The 24616-nt window shown below is 41.2% G+C and overlaps 1 protein-coding gene across 14 annotated transcripts in view; it reads right to left on the bottom strand.

Moving 5' to 3' along the window:
• Positions 1-24616, bottom strand: part of LOC131137438 (receptor-type tyrosine-protein phosphatase delta-like) — a 126649-nt gene that overhangs the window by 15985 nt on the left and 86048 nt on the right. For 5 of the 14 annotated variants that reach the window (XM_058085433.1, XM_058085427.1, XM_058085448.1 and 2 more), the window contains 22 exons: positions 22760-22771; positions 21743-22012; positions 21244-21353; positions 20817-21014; positions 19813-19938; positions 19526-19673; positions 19270-19415; positions 18660-18804; positions 17507-17809; positions 16418-16611; positions 16291-16317; positions 15756-15873; positions 14061-14648; positions 13615-13709; positions 12813-13069; positions 11191-11284; positions 10614-10838; positions 10305-10465; positions 9730-9741; positions 8791-8903; positions 7798-7895; positions 2475-2598 (listed from right to left, as the gene is read on the bottom strand). In XM_058085433.1, coding sequence (XP_057941416.1) covers positions 2475-2598; positions 7798-7895; positions 8791-8903; positions 9730-9741; positions 10305-10465; positions 10614-10838; positions 11191-11284; positions 12813-13069; positions 13615-13709; positions 14061-14648; positions 15756-15873; positions 16291-16317; positions 16418-16611; positions 17507-17809; positions 18660-18804; positions 19270-19415; positions 19526-19673; positions 19813-19938; positions 20817-21014; positions 21244-21353; positions 21743-22012; positions 22760-22771 — 3564 coding nt within the window. The remainder of the gene's footprint in view (positions 1-2474; positions 2599-7797; positions 7896-8790; positions 8904-9729; positions 9742-10304; positions 10466-10613; positions 10839-11190; positions 11285-12812; positions 13070-13614; positions 13710-14060; positions 14649-15755; positions 15874-16290; positions 16318-16417; positions 16612-17506; positions 17810-18659; positions 18805-19269; positions 19416-19525; positions 19674-19812; positions 19939-20816; positions 21015-21243; positions 21354-21742; positions 22013-22759; positions 22772-24616) is intronic. The other 9 variants (XM_058085435.1, XM_058085492.1, XM_058085459.1 and 6 more) reach the window with 3 other exon arrangements.

The following is a 24616-nucleotide window of genomic DNA, read 5'->3' as shown; positions in this document are numbered from 1 at the left end:
TGGATGTGTGGCTTTGAATGGCGCTATGACTGTAAGGCCGCCTCTGTGTAAAGACGAGGCTGACACTGGGATTGTGTATGTGTAAGTGTGTGTGTGTAACTGTGTGTGTGTGTGATGTGAGAGGCCATCTGTGTGAGTTTGATTTCGGATCAGTCCTGCTCATCTGGGGACTAATACCATAATCCCTAAATTCACTGAGTCATAGCTCAAACAAACACAAGTACACAAGAAATACGCATGTAGGCGCACACACAAACACGCACGCGCTGTCGGGCCGTGACCTGATTCTGCCAAAGTGAGCCACAAAACCTCCTTTTGCATCTTTTGATGACAATTTACAACTAGAGTGAAAAGATGCAGACGAGGGAGTCTGTACATTAAATGCAGATATGACTATAAATCAAATTTACTAGAAATTCTACTATTATAAACATTTTTATTTGTGAATGCTGAGAGGTGCTGTGTTAAAATGCAGAGGGCAGAAATTAAGGATGGTAACACACACACACACACGACAACATTATTGATTAGACTCTGTGTAGCTTTGGGCGGTTTAAAACTAACTTTTGCGATGGGTCTGAAAGTGTGGTTTGTTTGATCAAGTGATTTGTGTTAGTTGATGTCAAATTAGAAGTATGCAGTGGTTTTGCTTCCTGTCACGTCCTGTGTGACTGGTGCAAGGACCAAAGACATACTGTGGATCGGCGTTAAGCTGACAGCAAAAAGCTGAAGGAAACCATGAATATTTAACAGATGTGTTCGGTATAAGCGTTGTAACTGATGCACATTTTTTTCTATTAGTGTGTTCTTATACATGAAAACATTTTTTGAATCATTTTGACTATAAAAATAAAAATATGTCACACTCTACATTCAGGTTGTCAATGTATAGTATGCATACATTGTTAATGGTCAACTTTGGGTCCAATGATAAAAATGATAACCAAAACACTTGAAAACCAAAACACTTCAAATGACAAACAGGTGATGGGCAATGCCGCTGCTATTAAGCAAGGTAAGATAATTATTTTTGGATGTGTAACAGCATTAGCTCAGCATTCACTCAATTATTTTCCCTCATCTTACTTCCAAATTGTTAAACCCCCCAAGGCTGCCGATAGTGGGCCTTAAAAGCAAGCTGCTAGTTAGTAGATGCTAATGAGAATCCATTGTTACCACTCAGTAGCACCTTAGAAATAAGTTTTTATTCTTAAGTGAATACAGCAGAGGGCGGCACGGCGGTTTAGTGGTTAGCGTGCAGACCACACAGCTAGGAGACCTGGGTTCAATTCCACCCTCGGCCATCTCTGTGTGGAGTTTGCGTGTTCTCCCCCGTGCATGCGTGGGTTTTCTCCGGGTACTCCGGTTTCCTCCCACATTCCAAAAACATGCTAGGTTAATTGGCGACTCCAAATTGTCCATAGGTATGAATGTGAGTGTGAATGGTTGTTTGTCAATTTTCAAATGATTTTTCTTGTTGCCCACCTTTTGACACAGCATTTTCCGCAATTTTCTTTGTTATGATATGAAACTGATCTCAAAAGAAATCATGATTATTAGATAAGTGGGATTACTTTTCATGCCGGGCCGCACAATGGATGAGTGGTTAGCATGTTGACAACACAGTCAGGAGATCAGGAAGATCGGGAAGTACTCCGGTTTCCTCCCACATTCCAAAAACATGCTAGGTTAATTGGCGACTCCAAATTGTCCATAGGTATGAATGTGAGTGTGAATGGTTGTTTGTCTATATGTGCCCTGTGATTGGCTGGCGACCAGTCCAGGGTGTACCCCGCCTCTCGCCCAAAGACAGCTGGGATAGGCTCCAGCACCTCCGCGACCCTCGTGAGGAAAAAGTGGTATAAAATGAATGAATGAATGAATGAACATAGCAGACAGCAGTAGCAGTCCAAACATATGTTTATCAAAAGTCTGTAGCAGGCGGCTTAGCTAAGTGTTTTGATACACTCTAACTTTATTGCACGGGATTAGAGCAGACACATTGTGCAGATAGAACAAATACACACACTTTCACTTAAGAGTTGTTTGGCAGCTGAAGAAGCTTCCCAGGAAGTGTGTGTGTGTGTGTGTGTGTGTGAGTGGTCTGGAAGCAAGCAAGCGTATTTGTTGCTGCGCGTGACTATATGAGAGACAGGGCTCCAGGAAAAGCGGGGGGGGGGGGGGGCTCCTCACACATGCTCTACCCAGATAAGGCTCATCTGTTTGGGCTTGGCCTCCCACCTCCTCCCTCTATCTGTATTGGTGCTGCCAATTTCTGACACCTGAGGTAGCTAAACGCAACTGCAGACACCCACTAAGAACAGCACTAAGACACAAAATGGTGGCAGTAAATAGCACAGCATGCGACAACCCTGAAGTTAACCTTATAAGTGAGAGAAAGTACACATGATGCCAAAAAGCCTTTTTGTTCCTCCAAGCATCCGCCCGCACACAACAAACACAACATCTCTTACCCTCGATGCTGGAGAGTATCACCCTGGAGTGGTCGTAGGCGATGACGTTAGCGTAACGGTTCTTTGGTTTGTTCACCTCCAAGTTGGAGTTCTCCCACGTGAACTGCTGACCCGGATCAATGGACTGCAAGTCACAGAAATTACCGACCAGAGTTAGGGAACAAACATGGCGGAGAGTTGTGCTAGTTTTGGATGACGATCACACACGGCGCTTCTCAAGTGTTTTGACTCCAAATAAAAGATGTTTTTGAAATGGTTCTTCCTGCATATGGTCTGGCAGCTGGACTACAATCTGACAAATCACCACAGCATGTATGTTTTTTCAGTGCCATGATTTGATGGAAAATGTACAAATTGACATCTGGAACGCCATCCAGACAAGCCAAGAAAGGGAGTGTGTTTCACAAATTGGAGCTTACAGATATTTTCCACTGTTGATGAAGTCAAAGCACGTGTCACTTCCTGCCCACGTGGCTTGACTACATCTATGTGCTTTAAAGACGACCAATTTCTTTATGATGAACGCCCACAGTATAATTGATCTCATATGATACAAGAGTTGTATAAAAATTCGATGATTCAAATATTAAAGACACCTCAGTATGACCACAATAATAAACATATGTGTATCATTTCATTTCAGGGTATATTTATATATTAGTTTATTGATTGAAAAAGATGAGCTTTAGAAACCGTTCCACAATTTATAAAAATGTTGTGCTACTTTGGTAAGCACTCCGTGGGGAGTGGGCGTGTCCGCAGGCATGCTGTGTGTGGAATGAATGTAAAACTGGAATAGGTACAGAGTCTGGAATATCTAGAAAGCTTTCTGTGTGGGTTATTGTGTGTAGCTGCTCTATAAGAGTCCAAAACTCAATACAAAGGGCCAAAAAATGAGCAGAATAGCTCACCGTGGTCTCAGCCAGTCGCTCATGAGCTACCAGTAACTCCTAACTTTTCAAGTAGCTATTCAAAGGGTTTATTCATTTATTATTAACTGCTATTCTGAAAAAAACATTCAAAATGACGGCAGTAGTTTGGAAGTCCTTGTGAGCGCTTGGGAGTGGGATCAATCACATGAGAGTGGGCGTGTCCGCAGGCATGCTGTGTGTGGAATGAATGTAAAACTGGAATAGGTGCAGAGTCTGGAAGATCTAGAAAGCTTTCTGTGTGGGTTATTGTGTGTAGCTACTCTATAGGAGTCCACAACTCAATACAAAGGTCCAAAAAATGAGCATAATAGCTCGCCTTTAAACTTTCACTCCAGTCACTTCTAATATGCCACTGTCTTTTCTAAAGCCAATACAAAGCGAACGTTTAAAGAAATGCAAATAGACTTTGAGTTTCACTAAACGGAGCAGAAACGACGGAGGGACTTTCCGCTTTCTCCACAGAGAACTCGCAGGAGAAAGATGATACTAGCTCAAAATGATTCCTCTGGGAAAGAGAGGATGGTTGTGTTAGACCAACACATTAAGTTCCTGGAGGGTAATTACAGTGTAAGCTGGGAGAGGCAGACATGAGGTCATTATGGAGCTGTCAATGGAGAGGGATGAGGATGAGAGCGAGCCAGAGCAATTTAGCCATTCTGAATATTATACCACACATAATTATGGTTTAGTGGGTGGGTGGGTGGGTGAATGGGGTATGGGAGGGTGGACAGAGGTGATACTAGTGGTGGGTGTGCTTGTATGCGTGTGATTCGGGCGACTCCTGATATCATGTGTGTCTGATTATTTCACCGCAATCATTTCTGGCCTCCCCTGCTCAATGCATCCAAGATCCATTTCTCTCCTGCTTCCTCGTTAGGGGCTCGCTTGCGAACAAAGCACACAGTCATGCAGAGGGAATGCGAGGGAACCGCTTCCTACACCGGCTCTTCCATCGTTCTTTACGTTCTCTCCCTGGTGCTGTTATTCTACTCTTTCCTATAATGTTCCTCTTTAAGTACACTACACTGTATTTTTCTCCCGTGTGGGGACCAATTAAAGTCACACAGCCGAAGCTAAATGTGATGCTTGCTCTATTTGCTATTAACCTGCCAGTATTGGCCTAGTTCTTTTTGTTGATGGATATTGACAATGGTGAAGGAAAATCCTGACTGACTGGCTTTATATGTGTCTCATGGTAAGGCTGTAGTCCCTTTACTTCTATCTGCTTCGCCTATTTCTGCACCACTGAAGTGGATAACAATCTGTCTGTAAGCAAACTTTCCTTGAGCCTTGCATTTTCAATTTCCATCTTCGTTTTGCCTCACTTTGATCAATATACAGTGAGGTCGACTCTATTTCTACAGTGACTGAGTTTTATTCAATTTTTGCCACAATGAATGTGAAATCACCAGGGCTGTCAAATAATAAACATTGTAATTTTAATTGTAATTTTTATTTTAATTAAATTTCATTCATTCATTTTTCCTCACAAGGGTCGCAGGGGTGCTGGAGCCTATCCCAGCTGTCTTTGGGCGAGAGGCGGGGTACACCCTAGAGTCTAGGGTCGGCAACCTTTACTATGAAAAGAGCCATTTCACCCACTTGCCCACTAAAGAAAAATAGCCTGGAGCCGCAAAACGTTGTATGTTTAAAACAACATTGGAGGGAATTTGGGGGTGTCAAAGTAGTTCAGATAAAAAAAAAAGACGAGTTGGAGTACTCTTGCTAGTACTGGAGATAAACTTTTGTTTTTAAATGAGCTCTAATTTATTTTTTAGAATCGTCAAATAACTCATTAATAATTAATAACTCAAATAACTCAAAGTATTACTCATTTCCCTTCATGTTAACCTGTCAGAGAGAACTGGATAGCATCCTGTCTGCTCATTCAGTCACCAGTCAGAACTCAGTCAGGATGCATTCATGGTCTCACACAAAGTTGGATTTTTGTAAACTCATAACGAAGATGTGCATTTTCACCACACGGGTGCTAAAAAATATTCAAGCATTGCAAAGGGAGCCGCAACAAAGAGGCTGGAGAGCCACATGCGGCTCTGGAGCCGCGGGTTGCTGACCCCTGCCCTAGACTGGTTGCCAGTCAATCACAGGGCACATATAGACAGACAACCATTCACACTCACATTCATACCTATGGACAATTTGGAGTCGCCAATTAACCTAGCATGTTTTTGGAATGTGGGAGGAAACCGGAGTACCCGGACAAAACCCACGCATGCACGGGGAGAACATGCAAACTCCACACAGAGATGGCCGAGGGTGGAATTGAACCCTGGTCTCCTAGCTGTGAGGTCTGCGCGCTAACCACTCGACCACCGTGCCGCCCTTATATTAAAAATATTATTCACAATTTAGAAATGAATTAATCATGACAATATCAACACCTCTAAATGAACTGAAAACTGAGTTTTCTTTAATAGTAGCAAAATGACAATTTAACCATGTTATTATGAGTTACATTCAAAAACATCACTGATTTTTTTTATGTTGAATTCCTAGCATACTTAAATGTATCCGCTTACTTTCTTTGTTTTTATTTCGACCATGCAGACATGCATAGTGAAATATATTGTGATGTTTCGAGTGCCCCCGAATGCACCTCGCTATTGTCTTGTGACAATGACAAAGTGTTGTTCCGAGGAGGACTGGTTAGGTCAGGGGTCGGCAACTTTTACAATCAAAAGAGCCAGTTTACCACTCGCTCACTAAAGAAAAATAGACTGGAGCCACAAAACATGATTTAAAAACAATCTATGTAAATATAAATCTATGTAGATAAAAATATCTTATAAACTTTCGAAAGTTTGAATTTTTTAATTTATTTTAACAAGTTTTAACAGCTGAATCCAATAAATAGAAGTGAAGTGTTCATTTGTGATGGATGCCAACTCATAGGGTAATGATAGTATCATCTTGGTTAAACCTCAGAAGAAATGTGAAGCAAATTGCGAGTCTCCAAAGATTTTGATTGACTGCCAGATTTGGAGGTATCAAAGTAGTTCAGAGGAGAAAAAGCAAAAAAATCATGACAAATATGCTTATTTTCCCCATTCGGGTGTTAAAAAAAAACTTGAGCATTGCAAAGGGAGCCACAACAAAGAGGCTTAAGAGCCACATGCGGCTCTGGAGCCGTGGGTTGCTGACCCCTGGGTTAGGTGTTATGAGTGGAAGATACATACAATGGTTTGAAAAAGTTTGGGCACCCTTGATGATGATAGTGATTGATGAGGTGTGATATAAAAGGAAGTTTATCGTATTTACAGAAAGTGTGCAATAATTATTTAAACAAAATAGGCAGGTGTATACATTTGGGCACCCTTGTTTTATTGATTTGATTTGATTTGACTTTTAACACTAATAACACTAGTGCAAGATATTAAGTTCTAAGTGTAATATTCTTAAAGCTTCATATTTCACATTTAATTTACTAGCAAGATCTCATAGTGAGGCGGCACGGCGGTCTAGTGGTTAGTGCGCAGACCTCACAGCTAGGAAACCAGGGTTCAATCGGGCATCTCTGTGTGGAGTTTGCATGTTCTCCCCGTGCATGCGTGGGTTTTTTCCGGTTTCCTCCCACAATCCAAAAACATGCTGTGTTAATTGAATGTGAGTGTGAATGGTTGTTTGTCTATATGTGCCCTGTGATTGGCTGGCGACCAGCCCAGGGTGTACCCCGCCTCTTGCCCAAAGACAGCTGGGATAGGCTCCAGCACCCCCGCGACCCTCGTGAGGAAAAAGCGTTAGAAAATGAGTGAATGAATGGTCTACTGTCTTGGGAAAAGTAAGTGTAAAGGTGACTATAGGGGTGTTATTTCGAGTATAGACAGCTCTAATGTTAAAAATTCTTTAGAAGGTTGCAGATTTCAAACACCGCAAGTCCGTGAAAGTCCCTGTAAAGTTTAATAATCCCATGGTTTAGGAGGTCAAACTTGTTCGAATAACAGGTTTTCTATACTCTATGGAAATATTGGATTTATTTTACTTTATTTCCTACATGTTGGGTCTGGGTCTGTGACACTACAAGTATCTTTAACTTTTTCTTCATTTTTGTTTGTGTATGATGCTGCCTCAGAAGACAGCTGGGATAGACTCCAGCACCCCCGCGATCCTCGTGATGATAAGTTGTAGAAAATGAATGAATGTCTCAGTCAATGGACTTTGGTTTGGGACAATGAAGAAAATCCTCATGTTCATGTTTCAGTGGTGTCCCAAGACTTTTGTTCAGACTGTACAATGTAGACTTACTGGAAGAGTTTGTGAGTCTTAATCCAAAGTTACCAAAACCGGCTAAGAGATAATGGCAATGATCGACATGCATGTAGATTCTCAGTAGGGGGTGGGGGAGTGGGGGGGGCAATCATCAGCATTCCTACCTCATACTCCTGAGAGAACTTCAGATTGTCGTTTGCCTTCAGGCGCTCAATGTTATCTGCCAGCTCCGAGATGGGGACAGGCGGGTGGCTTGCCATGCCTACCGGAATAGAAAAAAAAAGAAAAAAAAGGCCATTTTGGAACAACTCCACTTGCTTTTTTGCAAAGAAAATGTTAAGAGAGTTAAGAGGGTCCTCAGAGGAGGTGTTTTTATTTATTTTTATACATTTTTAGTGTCTGTCCACACAGTGCCAGCGGAGAAAGCAAATGGAAGTGTTTCTTTGTTAAGTGACCATTTTCTCTCCAAAGCAGACAGAAAGAACAATGTGCATGTTCGGAAAGTTACTGAGGCATAATAACATGTCCTTAGAGTCTGTGCGGCTGCTGGAGATTAAAAAAGGCTGTGACACAAGCTGTTAAAAATTTAGCATTGGGGAGGAAAAAAAAAAGTTTTGACGAAATACAGTGGAACCTCTCAATTTGCATTAAGTTATACAAACCACAATTCGACTAACAAAACAACAATAGAACTAAACATGTAAGTTATTGTGATGTAGGTACAATACAACTAAACCCGCAATCACCAGATATTTAATAAATATTTGAAAATGGTGCAATATGATTTTAAATCTAAAGAAACGGTATGTTGACCAGCGTTTAATCGATTGTTTGACTTCAGCAGTTCCACTGTATTCCCACGGTTTTTTGATGAGATGTTGTCAATTGAAGCAGCTTCATCCTATGTGGGATGGAAGTTAGTTAGCATGAACATCTAATACAAACAGAGACAGACCCAAGAATGACAGAAATGAACTGGCGAGTAGGAGGACGATAACCATGACAGCATATCTTTGGCAGACTGAGACCAACTAACTTGACAAACGCTGATAACCACGGTACACTGATACACGGTAGGCTGAAAAGGAAACAATACCAGGGTTAAAGAAAACACAGCCAACTATGTAGACACTGTAAAAGCAGGGTGCGCACGCTACCTGGAGTCTGGAAGTTGATTCTACGCAGTTCCACGGGATCAGTGGGGTGGTGAGACGACATGGCTTTGCTGCAGGGGAAGCTGCCTTTTCTGCCCTCGGCCTCAGCTCGTTTCCTAGGATAACATTAGACACCTTATCACTGCTCCAAAATGTGGCGAATGTGGTGGTTAAAATACGGTTTTTGAGAAGTGTTGAAGGATGAGTCAGATTTACATTATACATTTTCAAAATGTATTTATTTATTCATTCTTAATGGGAAAGCCATCACCCGTCATTGAACATTTGGTTGCCTGGCTGTTTTGCCCGTTCTCCCCGTGTGTGCGTGGGTTTTCTCAGGGTACTCCGGTTTCCTCCCACATTTCAAAAACATGCTAGGTTAATTGGTGACTCCAAATATGAGTGTGAATGGTTGTTTGTCTATATGTGCCCTGTGATTGACTGGCGACCAGTCCAGGGTGTACCCTGCCTCTCGCCCAAAGTCAGCTGGGATAGGCTCCAGCTAGGTTAATTGGTGACTCCAAATGTGAGTGTGAATGGTTGTTTGTCTATATGTGAATGGTTAATGGTTATTTGTCTATATGTGCCCTGTGATTGGCTGGCGACCAGTCCAGGGTGTACCCCGCCTCTCGCCCAAACTCAGCTGGGATAGGCTCCAGCTAGGTTAATTGGTGACTCCAAAAATGAGTGTGAATGGTTGTTTGTCTATATGTGCCCTGTGATTGGCTTGCGACCAGTCCAGGGTGCACCCCGCCTCTCGCCCAAAGTCAGCTGGGATAGGCTCCAGCATACCCGCGATGGACTGCTGTCTTTTACTGATGGCTTCTATTTGGATTTAACTTTAAGTGAGCACATTATATAAGTTGGGGCCATATCTCCATTATATCTATAATTAGGAAAAAAATTCCCAAAATTATTAGGAAAAAAATAAAGGTTGATTACCTGTCAGGTTTGCTGGATCCAGATGGAGATTATCAAAAAAACAAAAAAAAAAACAAAACAAGACATTGTTAAGGACATTATTATTATTAACATCTAAGACAGAAACTCAAACCAGATTTTATCATTCTATTCTGATTTCACTTCTAAAAGAAAACGACTGCGTGTATATTTAGATTCCACTGATCTCACCCTTGCACACTCATGAACAAGGCGGTTACTAATGGATCGTGAACTTAAGATCATTAGCATCAGGGAAATGTATTTTGCCGTACCGCATCCGCTGCAGTAATTATTCATGTGTGTTAACAAAGCTATAGCTGGGAGGCCTGATGATTATCATAAATAATGGTAATGTTTTGATAATTGTATCTACCTCCCATTTGTTTGGCAAGATAACCTCTCTATGTGCAGATTTCAAAACAGATTACAAGTCCCATTAAACTAAGCCTGATTTGGTATGAGAGCGTTTGAGATGTTAATTGACTCAGTAAAAGCCTCAAGTCAAAGGTTTAGCCTGCTTCAAAGAAAAAGTAAATGGCTAAGAACACTTTTAAATTAAATTCCCATGCTCTTACCTTTTAAAAAGAAGGATGGCGATGACTATGCACACGATGAAGATGACAGCCAGCACAGGACCCACGACCCACAGGAGACCCTCCTCCTCGTCAACAATGGGCTGTGGGTCTACATCTGATGATGTCACAGGATCGGAATACGGGCTGGTGGAGAACATTGTCTGTGTGGGAGCATGTGGTGTTACTGATAACAATAGGTAATAATAATAGATAATAATAATAGATAATAATAGGTAATATTCACAAGAGCATTTAGTTGGGGGTTTTCAAACCCCTGCGTATAACAAATATTTATATTGTGCAACTCACATTCTCTGAGAAGTCCAGCAGGGCAAGCACAAAGAAGACATACTCCTGGCCATTCTGCAGTGGACGATTACGAAAGTCGCCGTAGTTTCGGCCATCGCCGAGCGTAAACTCCATGGGCAGGGTCTTGAAGTGAGCGCTAACGTACGACCTGGGATCTGTCAGACCGACTTGTCTGCGGATACGGAGGGCTCGGCTCACACTGGTTCTGTTAATCTCTTTCAGAAGCTTATAGGAAAGAACAGAAACACAAGACAGACACATTGAGCACAACGAGTGAGAACAAAATAGCTTATGACCATAATATTCACATAAGTATCAGTGATCTTTTTAGAGTGTATCTATCCATACATTTTGTATGCTGCTTATCCTCACTAGAGCACACCATTTTAAATGGATAGGCAATCTATATCACTATACAAGCTTTACACTGACTACTCTAAAGTATATCTACATTTCATTTCTTTGGTATTGTCCCTTCAGAAGATTTACAGTAGTAAAAATGGTGGCTGAAAAGTGAGGAATGTGAGATATTATAGGTGGGCCACACACTTTCTAAAGTACATCATGATGCTCTCACCTCATCCAGGTTCATCTGGTCTGGCTCCTCCCAGGGATTCTGGAATTTCCCTCCTCGTTGCTTCTTCAGGGGCACCACAACCACGTAATAACCCCTGGAACACAGCATCCATGATGAATAGACCATCAGCTACTCTTCATTTCTTACAACTATCATATTGCTAAATGTCAATGAAGGCAGGATTTATGCTACAGCTCTCGCACTGGTGTACCTAATGAAGTGTCTAAAGGGCCCTAAGCCATGTAGGAGAACAAAAGTAAAAGCATCATTAGAGAAGGAGAATTTGTCATTAGCCTGAAGGGCACTCACACTAAAATGGTCCATGTGTCCCCCAGAGCATGACTCACTCCACTGCTTGCTGTTAATAACATAACTTGCATTACATCAGTGTGGCAAAATACTAAGGATGACCTGAAAAAGTCCAAATGTAGATGACGTGTTTTTGCAATAAAATGAAATGTGCAACTGGTTAGTTTGAGTCTCGATCTTTTATTAGGATGGAACTGTTCTTGCGAATTTGGCTAATTTGCGAATATCCATTTTCTGTACCGCTTATCCTCACAAGGGTCGTGGGCGTGCTGGAGCCTATACCAGCTGTCTTCGGGTGAGAGGCGGGGTACAGCCTGGACTGTTCGCCAGCTAATCACAGGGCACATATAGACAAACAACCATTCACACTCACATTCATACCTAATGTCCAACCTAATGTTGGACAATTTGGAGTCGCCAATTAACCTAGCATGTTTTTGGAATGTGGGAGGAAACCGGAGTACCCGGAAAAAAAATCATGCAAACTCCACACAGAGATGCCCGAGCAGGGAATTGAAGCTGTGTGGCCTGTGTGCCGTGCTAACCACTCATCCACCATGCAGCAAAATATTGGAAAAATGACTTGTTTGACATTACATACATCATATGATGGCATAAAAAGTAAATAATTTGTAAATTTAGTCGACAACAGAAAGATCTAATCCAAAGATCATTGTAAAAACTACTCAGATATCATTGTCACAACTATACAAATGATTTGAATGACGAGAGAAGACGGGAGAGACCACTTGTAAACTATTATTATCCTGAAGTTACAACTATGATGTGCTGCTATTCCTCTTTGATTTAAAGGTTATCATCCTAACCTGTTATCCTGTAAATACTTCAAGTGTTAAATCAAACTCCAGAAAATCTACTGGAGTGGATTTGATAAAGCGTCCTCTGCGATCTTCTCGGCCTTTTCAAGTGCAGGCTGGCAAAGGTCCAAAAGGACAGGAACAGACACAGAAAATAATGAGACAGGAGCCCGCCATGGTGGGTGTTGCAGTGGAATGACTCATGCTGAAATTTACAGAGGATTTCTAAGGAGTACATTGCTTCGCTGTGTTTATTCTTGGTTTGAAAAAGATTACGAGCTTTGTGCTTTAACCCTGCCTGATGTGGGAGTTTGAAGAACTGAATAGCCGCCAACTCATAAGGAGAAATCCCTCCTGTTTGCCCAATAAAGACAGCATGCAAAGGAAGTTGGCGGAATTTCCTGAAAGGACCAATAGAGCGCTCCATTTCATTCTGACTTAATTGTAGATGGAAAAATCTGCATTTTTTTTTTTTTTTTTTTTTGCTTTCCTTACTTGACTTTAGCTGCCGTCTGCACAGATGGAAGCTGCACAGTCACCATGCCATCTGCATTGGTCTTTCCCACTACGATGGGCTTGGTTTTCAGGATATCCGGAGCAGTGGTGGCTGTGACGCGGTGCTGGAGGCCCCCGGCGCTGTTGGCTCGGTTGGTTAGCAAAAAGGAGTACAGGGTGTCTGGCTGCAGACCAGTGATCAGCTTCTGGGTCTGCTTCCCGTCCACCTCCACAGACTGACCCTTTCCATACAGGATCTGAATATGGAGCAGATTTTAACATGTTTTTGAAGAATTCGGCCAACATAATATACTCAATAATACATTTTATTGAATAATAATACATTTTATTTGTATAGCGCTTTTCAAAATACTCAAAGACACTTTACAGAAGAGTGAAGTAGAATAAAGCAAGTAAACAGAATAGAAGACACACCAAAATACAACATTGATTGATTAATACACAGTTAAAACACGAGTAAAAGCGTATAAAATTATGACAAGATCTTATTTTTATCCACACATTTGCAATAATATTGCAACGGGCATATTATTTTGCTTGAAAGCTGTTCATTCCAATATCATTTTTACATTTGTGGCAACTCCAATAATTGTTATGAATTTGGGTAAATAGTGTCGAGATTAGTAAAATTCGCAATCTGAGATATTCTGTATTCACCCAAAGATCATCCAAGTAAAATATGGTTAGAATCCACAAAATAATTTATCAATGCTTATCCCATTTGAACCTGAATTTATGTCTGGCTATTATATGAGAAACCCAATCATCCCATTGCACTTACAGTGAATGGCTGGGTAGGATTCTTGTCTCGGATCTCCCAGGACAACAGAACTGAGTTCTTCATGGCGGCCTTCACTCTGAAGTTGGCGGCAAAAACTACAGTAGAAAAAAAAACAAAGAACAAAGAAATAGAGATTAACTTGATGGTGAACTCCTGTCGGGCAAAAAGGGCATACCTGGGTACTACTCTCTAGTATACGCCATCTATTTGCTTGTATCAGAGACCCAGTCAGTGTGACTGGACAGACCCAAGACACTTACCTTGTTTTGGGAAAAGGATGTTTTGTCTAAGAGTACAGCGACAAGACAATGAAAAAGGACACTTAGGATGTATTCAGATGTGTGTCTGTTTGTGTGCATGTTGGAACTAGGGTCCTATGTCAGGACGCTTGTGTGGTATCCCGACCGATGGAAGATGGCTTGTTAGGCAGTGAGTGTGAGTCCTACCTTGGTCTAGCCGCTGCGTCCTAAACTGGACACCGGGGCTGTATGGACCGGGCCCGACAGCCGTGAACGCGCACACCCTGACATGATACACAGTATCAGCGCTCAGACCCTCCAATAACACACTTGACCCCGGAGTGGGCACCACAACTTCGGAGGCATTCCCCCGACTGTTTACATCCTTGTAGAGAACCGAGTACTTGACAATTTTTCCATTTTGTTCAATGAGTGGGACTGATTTCCAAGTCAGTTGAAGGGAGTTGGCAGACACCTCCTCTGAGATGATATTTTCTGGGTAGCCACTTGGAGCGTCTTCAGGGGTGGCCACCTCTTGAACCGCCTCCTCTCCGTAGCCCATTTTGTTGCGGGCGGACAGTCTAAAGACATAGTTGGCACCCTTGTGGATGTCCTGAGCTGTGTAGCGATTATCCTTTGTGGGGAACTCCACCACCGTAAATGGAAGAACGTCCACACGGCCGAAGGTTAGGCGATAACCCAGGAGAGGGGTGGGCGGATTGGGCGGTGGGGTCCACTGCAGGATCGCAGTGCCAGAGTCAGTTGCACTCACCATCAGTTTGGGCTTTTCAGGCACTGCAAAAAAGAGGGAAAAAGCATGAAGGCCATCTGGCTATATAATATATATATATATTTGTATATCTATATCTATATATTTTTATGCTTATATATATATATATATATATATATAAGCATTTCAGGATATATATATATATATATATATATATATATATATATATATATATATATATATATATATATATATATATATATATATATATATATATATATATATATATATATATATATATATATATATATATATATAAGCATAAAATATATAAAGCAATATATATACATATATATTTTTTATTTTTTTGCTTTTTCAACACAAACATACAATAAAAAAGGCTAAAATATCATATACAGTGGTGTGAAAAAGTGTTTTTTTTGGTCACACTTAAATGTTGCAGATTGTCAGACGAATTTATATATTAGTGACAACTGACCATGAACTCAACATGCAGTTTTTAAATTAAACTTTATTATTAAGGGCAAAAAAAAAAAAAATAAATCCAAACTTCCATTGCCCTGTGTGGAAAAAGTGATTGCCCCGCCTGTATAGGGATGTCCGATAATGGCTTTTTTTTTCCAAAAACCAACACTCCGATATTGTCCAACTCATTATTTTCATTAAGATATGAGTTGTATTGTGATGTCCACTCACGTTTGTACTTGCTACGCGGCCATGCTGATACTTATTTTTTGTATAGTATATGTTATTAATTGACAGATGCGGAAGACAGGATTGGATGGAGGCGATTGATATGCTGTGGCGACCCCTGAGGGGAAAAGCCGAAAGAGAGAGAAATGTTATTAACTGAACACTTATTTCCATTGATAGGTGGTTTGTCTAATATCTTGTGTGTGCTACGTGGGAAGAAAACGGATGCTAAACTATTAAGTTTGTGTTTTTACATGCTTAAGCAGACTTCACAGCTGACATTTAACAGCCACAATTTGAGGATTTACAGTCTATAAACATTGCAGTTCTCTATTACCTTGTATGATATATAAAAGGTGAACAATGCAATGACAGCTGCTTTGGGATGTCATTATTAGTTTTTGCTTGTATTTACTATATATTCCAATATTTGCATAAAACACACATCTGTAGCTTACATGGCAGTGCGGTGCAGACGCTCACAGGCTTGCTCCGAGCGCCATCTCCCTTGGCGGTGTAAGCACCCACTGAAACGGAGTAGGAGGTGTCTGCCTTCAAATCTCCAAGAACTGCCTCCTGCAAGACAAAACAAGGCGATTGGTTAGTTGTATTGCTCCGCATTGTTGGCCGCTCTACTCATAACTACCCTCATAATCACAGCTAAGAATCTACATACATTGAACTTTTATTATACAGCCATAATATTTCTGTTTATTGTTCACTTAGCTGTATCCAAAACAAGGGTAGATATGCAGTACTGCGTAAATCCCACCACTAACTTGTTGAACTAATGAACTTTTTCATTTTGACATACATACTCTAACAAAGCTACATAGTGATTAGCAATTGCATTTAAGGTTTAGCATCCAGGTTTGTTTCTTAGTATAAATGCATATTTTGTCAGCAAAATTTGAACGCCTCACTTAAATTGGAAAATCAATTTTGAACTACACGTCCTGCTTTACAATGATTGTAAAAGAAATGTTTACTCACGTATTGAGCTGACTGGGTGTATTCCCACTAAAAATTGAGAGAAAAAGTACAGAAAAGAAGCAATTCTTAATATAAGAATCTAAAATGCAATGGACTAATTCAATTGAATTCATAGTGGGACTGATACCTGTGAGTCCTCTATGAGGATGTCCTTGATAGAGGGTTGACCCTGAGGCTCGCCGTAGTTCATCCTCACATAGTGGACTTGGTAGCCTCGGATTTGACCATGCTGCAGCTCTGGGGCTGGCGCTCGCCATTTCACTCTAATGGCTGAGGCGTTCACTGTCTCTGCGTCCACCCCTCGAGGAGGACCACTTGGAACTATAAATGCATTTTGGAATAGAGGTCAAGGGTCACTGGCTGGTACTCAAATGTCTCAACGCTAAGCTGGAACTATATTTTTTTTTAATGAAAAATAGCTTGGGGCAGATAAAAAAAATATACAGAAAAATTGATGTAAAAATACAACCATCCAAAAAGTCTAAATCTTCATTAATGTCTGGGGAGAAAAAGGTCAAAATAGTAAAAAAAAAAAAAAAAAAATGTGGGTGCTCGAGGAAAAACATGGAGGAAAAAGCAGTGTCGGAGAAGAAGCAAATGTAGAGAAAGATAAGAATGGCAGATAGAAAGGGATTTGTCGCCATGGGCAGATAAACAGTGGCAGACAGTCAAAGAGAAAATACTGTTATCAAGAAAAAAAAAAACCCTCTCTTGTGCTGCCAAGAACTACACTTCTCCCCCACAAAACTGGAGAGAGTGTTATTGGTGGAAACACTGGGAGTATCAGCCACTAAGTCAAAATACTGCTGAAAATTAGTCAAACACATTGAAGAAATGTGGTTAAAATACATGAAAAACAGCTGTGGGGAGTCGGAGGGGCAGTTGGAGGTGAGGGAAGGCCAAGGTTCAGCATAAGTTATTGAGGAGTATTGTTATTCTGAGGAAGGGAAATCCCAACATTGGGAGTTGAAAAGCAGAAAAAAGGGGATAAAAACAACAGCATGGGAAAAAGGGTTGCTGCAGACGGATAGAAAGTGGCGGGGAAGAGTAAAGGGAATTTTTTTTCCAGTTTTGGTGGTTGCAAAAGGATAAAGGAGAGGTTCTCAAAGTCATGATGTAGTTAATTAGTGAAGGGTGCTCTGAGCTCATTAGTCGTATCAGTGGGGCAGCCATTGATAGTAGGGGCAGCGCATCCTAAGACTGTTTGCAAACATACCATCTTCCTCGGTGCGGATAATCAGCTGTAAACTCTCTGGTCCATCGCCGGCTTCCGTCTGCGCCCGTACCGTTATTCCATACTCAGTCCATTTCTCTAGGTTTTCCAAGAGATATGGAGAACTTTCCGGGAGAATGTCGTCAATTCTTTTGGAGGTTTTGTTGCCCCCCGTAGTGGAGTACTGGATGGTGTATCCCGTAATGACGCCGTTCTGAAACTCCATAGGTGGTGGTGCCCAACTTACCAGGATGCTGGTAGAAGTGGGGCTGGTGCATGTTATGTCCTGGGGAGGTGCTGAAGGAACTGGTTGGCCAGTTTTGAGGAGAAGTTGTATTGGGGTAAGTGTGAGTAGGTGGTGTGTGCAAGTTGTGTGTGAGTTGTTATTTGGTGGGTGCAGAGGGGTGAGGAATGGGGATGGAATGGAGCAGACGAAAGACAACAGAAGACAAAGAAACAAAATGAAAACAAAACACTGGAGAACAGAAGCTATCAAGAAAAAAATGGCCCTTGACTAGAAAGCAAGATGACTCAACAAAGATACTTAATGATGGGTGTTGACGTCTGTTTGATTGAATGCTTGACGGATGAAAAGAGAGAATGACTTAAAGAGACGCAACACAGAATACACCGACTAAAGCTTAAAACACACAAACATACCTGCCTCCAGACCTCAAGTCTGAGCTCTCGATCCATGACAGAGATCACATCTCCAGCTACAAACATCTCGCTTCTACCCATGCTTCTACTTAGTCTCTTACAGACCTCGCATTGATAGCCAACAATGATAGATATGACTGCCAATCATGAATGATATGTGAAGAACGTATGTTGAAATATCAACCCTGAGGTCAATGTAAGACAGGTTGGGCTATTTGTAACAATGCAAAATGTTTTTCTACAAAAATACCATTAATTCCATACTGTGGAACCTTGAAAGTCAGATGTTACACCATCTGGAGATAAGCTACAATTTTCTGGAAAGATATTCCACAAAAGTCAAATGAGGTATGAGGTATCGTCTTAAAACATACTTTAACATTTGATACTGTGGATATCGACCATTTCATCTCATTAGCATGTTTGCATTGTCCAAATAAAGCCTAACTCATTTCACTCGCTCCATTCACACCGTACAACATGAAACTGGACTCACGTGTCTGAGGCGTGTCAATGGATACTTCGTTGGTATATGCACCAATTCCATGTTTGCTCCTGGCAGCCAGTTGGAAAGTGTACGCTGAGAAAGGCTTCAAGTTCTTCAACAGGTAGGAGGTGGTAGGCTCAAAGTTCACTTTCTTCTGCAAGGGATGTTAAGATAATATGACATTAATAATGATGGACTTAATAGCTATCAATAACCATTCATCTCTCATTAGGGTCACAAGTGAGCTGGAGTCTTTGGTTAAGAAGCGGGGTACACCCTGGACTGGTCACCGGTCAGTAACAGGGCACATGCATCATACCCACTCCCACCTATGAATAATTAAGGAGACTTCAATTAACCTAACATGCAATGTTTTTCCGATGTGAGATGAAGCCAGAGTACACAGGAACATGCAAGCAGCAGCGGAATACTGGTTCCAATGAAGATTCAAAGCCAGAGTACGAGGCTGACTGGTTAACCGCTAGACCACCGTGCAGCCCCATATCGAAAACCATAATACAAATTCTACTAAAAAATATCATGAGCCAACTTTGAACTTGTTAACAGTATACTCCCCTCTTCTTCATTCAAGATTAAACCCCTCTTATCTTGTCCTTACCTCCTCTGTATCGTCTGCTCGTCGATAAACCAGTTCATATCCTGTGATCTGGTTGTCAGGACCACCCTGGGGTGGCGCCACCCACGACAACAGGATGCTCGTCTCTGATTTGGCCTCCCCCTTGAATTCTGAAGGCTGGGATGGAACTGGAGCATTTAAAAGGATTGTGATTATTGCAAAAAATGTATTATATTTCCTTTTTATCTACACACGATGACATAATTGATCTGTGTTTTTTTTGTTTTTGTTTTTTTACCCCCGGTCTTGGCTATAATCTGCAGGTCCTGGGAAAGAGGACCATCTCCTACTGAGGTGAAGGCCAGGACCCTGATGTAGTACGTCTTGTTGGGAGTCAAACCCTGAATGGTGATGAAGTTGGCACTGCGGACCATCTGCTTCTCCCACTGTATCGCACCAATACAGGAGCAACGTGTGAACCCAAGCATTAGACTTGTAACCATCTTATTAATCATTAACCACCTCCATACATCCACCTCCATACATCCACCTCCATACATCCACCTCCAGCGTATCAACACACACCTGGTTGACTGGCAGCGTGTTGTCAGAGGTGTAGTAGACTCTGTAGCCCACCACCTGCCCGTTTGGTTCCTCTGGCTCGTCCCAGTGGATGATTGCTGTTGTGGTGCTCAGCATGCGACCTCTGACCTGCAGATGAGTCATATTTTGTTGCATTCTGTTACTACGATATTTGATGCAGTTTTACTGGCACAATGTGGACAAAAATGTTATGGAACCTTGCCTACACATTTTGGAATATTTTCTACTATAAAAGTATGATTTGTCAAAACATGCTGATTGAAATTCTTTGACAGCAAACTGAAGGAAAATGGTTATATATATATACGTATGCTTTGCTGCTTCCGAAAGCACAGAATTACCCAAAATATCTTGTTTAATCTATGGTTATCGTCATACTTTTCCTTGTGTTTGGTGCTCTAATGCAAGGTTAAAACCTTCATCACACATGACGTTATGTGAAACGTTTTTCCCTTTTTATAAATTTTTGTAATGACACCACAATAGAATAACATTAAAAACACAAGGAAATTATATGACGATAACCATAGATTAAAAAAGGGAATCTACTATGGTAAGCATTGGGTGGCTCAATACAATATGAGGAATAGGATAATCAAATATGGATGAGGAAAGGAGTCAAGCCTACATAGGTATGGTAGTAGATAACCACAGCATCGTATCAATTCTTTATGAGACTGTTTATGAGTTCAAATAATTAATGCCACCTCAAATAAAATTTGATAATGACCTTTAATATGTGACATTGTTTGGCCCTATTTAGCTCTGTTATAAATACACCAAATTAGAATGTGATCCAAGTACTGTATAACTATGTTGAGCACAACAAAAAATGGGACTCAGGACTATGAATCAAATGTATCCCAATGGATCATGTAGGATCAAATCTTCTTACCTCCAGGCCACAATAAAATACATAATATTGCTAATACAATTACATGTATGATTCCTTACAAGTTACTTTCCAAACTCAGTGTACTGCGTACTTGGCGGGGAGGCGAGGAGGGTGCCTGCTCAGCTGTGCGAGCCTCCACCACTTCGCTGGAGGGCCCTTGGCCAATGGTGTTAACAGCTGCCACACGGAAGTCGTAATGGGAGTAAGGGCTCAGGCCGCCCACGCTGTAGCGAGTGGTGGCGATGCCATCAATCTCTTTATAGGGGTCCTCGGAGCCTTTGGAACGATGCTGGTGCAAGACAGAGTGCATGGAGATATAAAACACAATAACATGCGCCAACATTAAACATAAACATATTGTGTGATTTATGACAAAAGAAGAACATTGAGCATTTCATCCAACAAATAAACCCAAGCAGAGCATGCTTTTTATGACGTGTAAATGAAAATTAAGCTGTGTGTTTATATAAATATAAAGTTTTTAACTTGCTGCGTGTTTTTGTGGGCCTGCCACTTACCTGAATGATATAATAAGAGACAGGCTCAGGGTTGCCAGAGTCCCAGGTTAGGGTGATGCTTGTTGCAGTTCTCTCAGTCACCACTGGGGTGCCAGGAGCCTTTGGGAGAGCTGTTGAGAGATAAAAAAAATACAAAGAAATAATAAATATATATATATATATATATATATATATATATATATATATATATATATATATATATATATATATATATATATATATATATATATATATAAATATATATATGTTTAATCATATTGAATACATTTAGACACAGAGATTACATTAAGGAGTAAGACTGAGCCGTTTTACATGTATACAATTATATCAAGTAGCATAATATGCACGTAAAGTACATATCATTTTTAGAACCTACCCGGTAACATATAAAAGATACTTGGAATTGAATGGAAGACTCATTCAAGGGCAAACTTTCTTTATCACACTTAAACTCTCGCTGCTCAGCCAAAAGCTTCCTCTTCCTCTTCCATCGCCTCACCTTTCACAATAATCTGCGCCACTGCTTCAATAACGCCAAGCGTCGACATGGCAACGCAAGTGTAGTTGTTAGACTGGCGTACATCCGTTAGCTCAAGGACGTTGCGGCCGATGGGCATGTCGTCCTCAGGGGTGAGGTCCTCCGCTCCTAGCATCCACTTCACGTAAGGCATGGGGGAGCCCACTGCCACACAAGTGATGTTGACGTTCCCCCCTGGCATGATCTCGCTGTCTGCTGGGGGAATGGAGAACCGAGGGGGGACGCGGCGAACTGGGATGGGTGGCAGCAAAACCAGCAAAGCAGGAGAAAGGAGCAGTATTAGAATTTTATGACCGTTGCCTGGTAAAGTGCATACAGATGAACTTCCACGGCAAACAGAAACCAATAGCAAACATTCTGACAGGTAAGTCATCACTTGGCCATGTGTGATTTATTCATGATGTTTATAGGTTTGAACAGAAATGTTTTATGCATGGAAACAGAAATGACACCACACACACAAAAAAGCACAATAATCACATGTCCACTCAAAGGAAAAAATAGAATTGATGAAATATCTCATGAGAGCAAACCTTAAACAGACACACCAACTTCAAATTAACTGAAGAAAAAAAAACACTCAACAGGGCAGGGGTGTCCAAAGTGTGGCCTGGGATCAAATTTAAACACGTCTGGCATTAGAACATTAAATGGCCTAATCACCCCCCTGTCGCTGTCCTGTGCTGACCAAAATGGTGTCTGATTCCAGACTTTAGTTATGTTCCGTTTCCACCACTTTCCACCAGAATAAAGTGTATCAAAAAAGTGATTTAATTTCCACAACAATAATAATAATAATAGCTAACAATAAAAATACACCCATGAGTTTACAGTATTTAAGTGCTTAGCATATCTTGACCCCACACCGAATTGATGTTTGATTAACGTTTAATCAATATCCACGTGTCAATGTAAAAAGTTTGGACACCCCTGCAATGGAGAAACTCAATGAAGTCACACTGTCTTGACAGTACCAACCTTCTCGCAGCTCTGCAGAGGGAGTAAGGACAAGTGCAGGGGCGGCATACGGTAGAGGAGGGGGTGTAAAGACGAGGAAAAATGGCCAATATCAGAGAGAAGACAGGGAGAGAAAACACGTTAGACAAAGGAGCGTGGCAAGGCCGCAACAGACGCGAGGGAGTGCTCAAGAGAAGAAGACAAAGAAGGGAAAAACAGAAGCTGTGGACAGCCAGCGTGTCGGCCAAAGCCCGTCACAGCCTGTCAAACACTCACTGAGCGGCACGGCAATATTTTAGTGAGCCTGCAAGCACTAGTAGACACACATCACTGACGACGTATATATACATATATCTCTTCATGTATGACATTTATGTCTGCTCATAATTGTGCATCAGTGGTGTGTTTGTCTCTAATCCTCCAGAGCGTAGTTACAATCACGCTCTTTAAATGCAATAGAGCAAAAGACTCAAACACTCTGTGTGAAATGCGCCCGAGGAGGTGAGACGCCTGTCAGAATTTGGGGGGAGAAACACAAGTCCTAACCAGACAATGATTTGTTGTCTGTTTTTGAGGTCTAAAGGCTAAGAAGGGAGGGCAGAGAGATTAATAGCATCAGTAAAAAAAAAAAAACTGAGCCCTGCCTCAACTCAAGAAACAAGAACCCTATTTTGGAAGAACCTTGGCTTGGCAGTTATAACCAGGTTAAATGGCATAATTTTATTGATTTTAAATAGAATTATATGTCATATGGCTGCCATTGGCTGGCGACCAGTCCAGGGTGTACCCCACCTCTCGCCTGAAGTCAGCTGGGATAGGCTCCAGCATACCCGAAGTCAGCTGGGATAGGCTCCAGCATACCCGAAGTCAGCTGGGATAGGCTCCAGCATACCCCCACAACCCCAATGAGGATAAGCGGCATAGAAAATGGATAGATGGGTCATTTAATTGTTTTCACTAATAAATCCATACATAATCAACTCATTAAATCCCAGTCATTTTTTTTAAAAAATGGCCTCCTTCAATATCGACCTTTTTACGTTCTTTAATAATCAGCAGTAGAACATTTCAAACTGAACTTTCACTTTCACTGAACTATCTAAGAAACTATATGACACCATAAAAAATACAGGGTTGTTTTACATCAAAATAAAAATGTATTTACAAATATAACAACCTATTTAACATTTTCACATTTGGAAATAAACAAATAAACGCTGAAACAACCATTTCAGTTGTCCCTCGATTCAAAGATCACTCTGTCACTCTTTTTTGATCAACAAATGATCGCTGTTTCATGGTTGACTATGGCCTATTATTATTAAAAAAATATTGCAGTCATTGATGAAGATTGACGAGTCATATGTGCTTTCTACACTGGTCACTAGTGTAATGTTATATGATTACCTTAACTGTATGGACTCAGCCATGGAAGAGTGAAAAAAGTTGTCCTTCCATTCAGTGTGGAAGTGGTTTTTGGCTTTACTTTATCTTTCTTCCCCACTCAGTTTCAAATCCTTTCTTAAGTTCAGAATAAATAAATTGGAAGCTAACTAGTTAGCTCGATAGCTTGCTATGCTTAAAGCGGCGGCCCTCTCTTGTGTCCCTGTAGGGATCCTGTAGACAGCGTGTAAGAGTTGTGCAATGTGGTGTAAACATAGATAGCGGTAGTGCTATACACATGTACAGATGTAGGCTTCGATCTGAGTTTGAATCTCTAATGGAACATCTCTGCATAGAGTTGAGTGACCAGTCCACGATGTACCGTCGCCCACCACTCAGAGTCAGCTGTGATGGGTTCCAGCTGACCCATGACCTCAATGAGGCCAAGCGGTATAGAAAATGTACGTATGGATGCACAAGTTGCATAAGTATGCA

The sequence above is a fragment of the Doryrhamphus excisus genome, chromosome 1, assembly GCF_030265055.1.
Source record: "Doryrhamphus excisus isolate RoL2022-K1 chromosome 1, RoL_Dexc_1.0, whole genome shotgun sequence".
Lineage (NCBI taxonomy): Eukaryota > Metazoa > Chordata > Actinopteri > Syngnathiformes > Syngnathidae > Doryrhamphus > Doryrhamphus excisus.
Note: the sequence above shows the minus strand (reverse complement) of the source record. Positions and strands in the feature narration are given on the sequence as shown.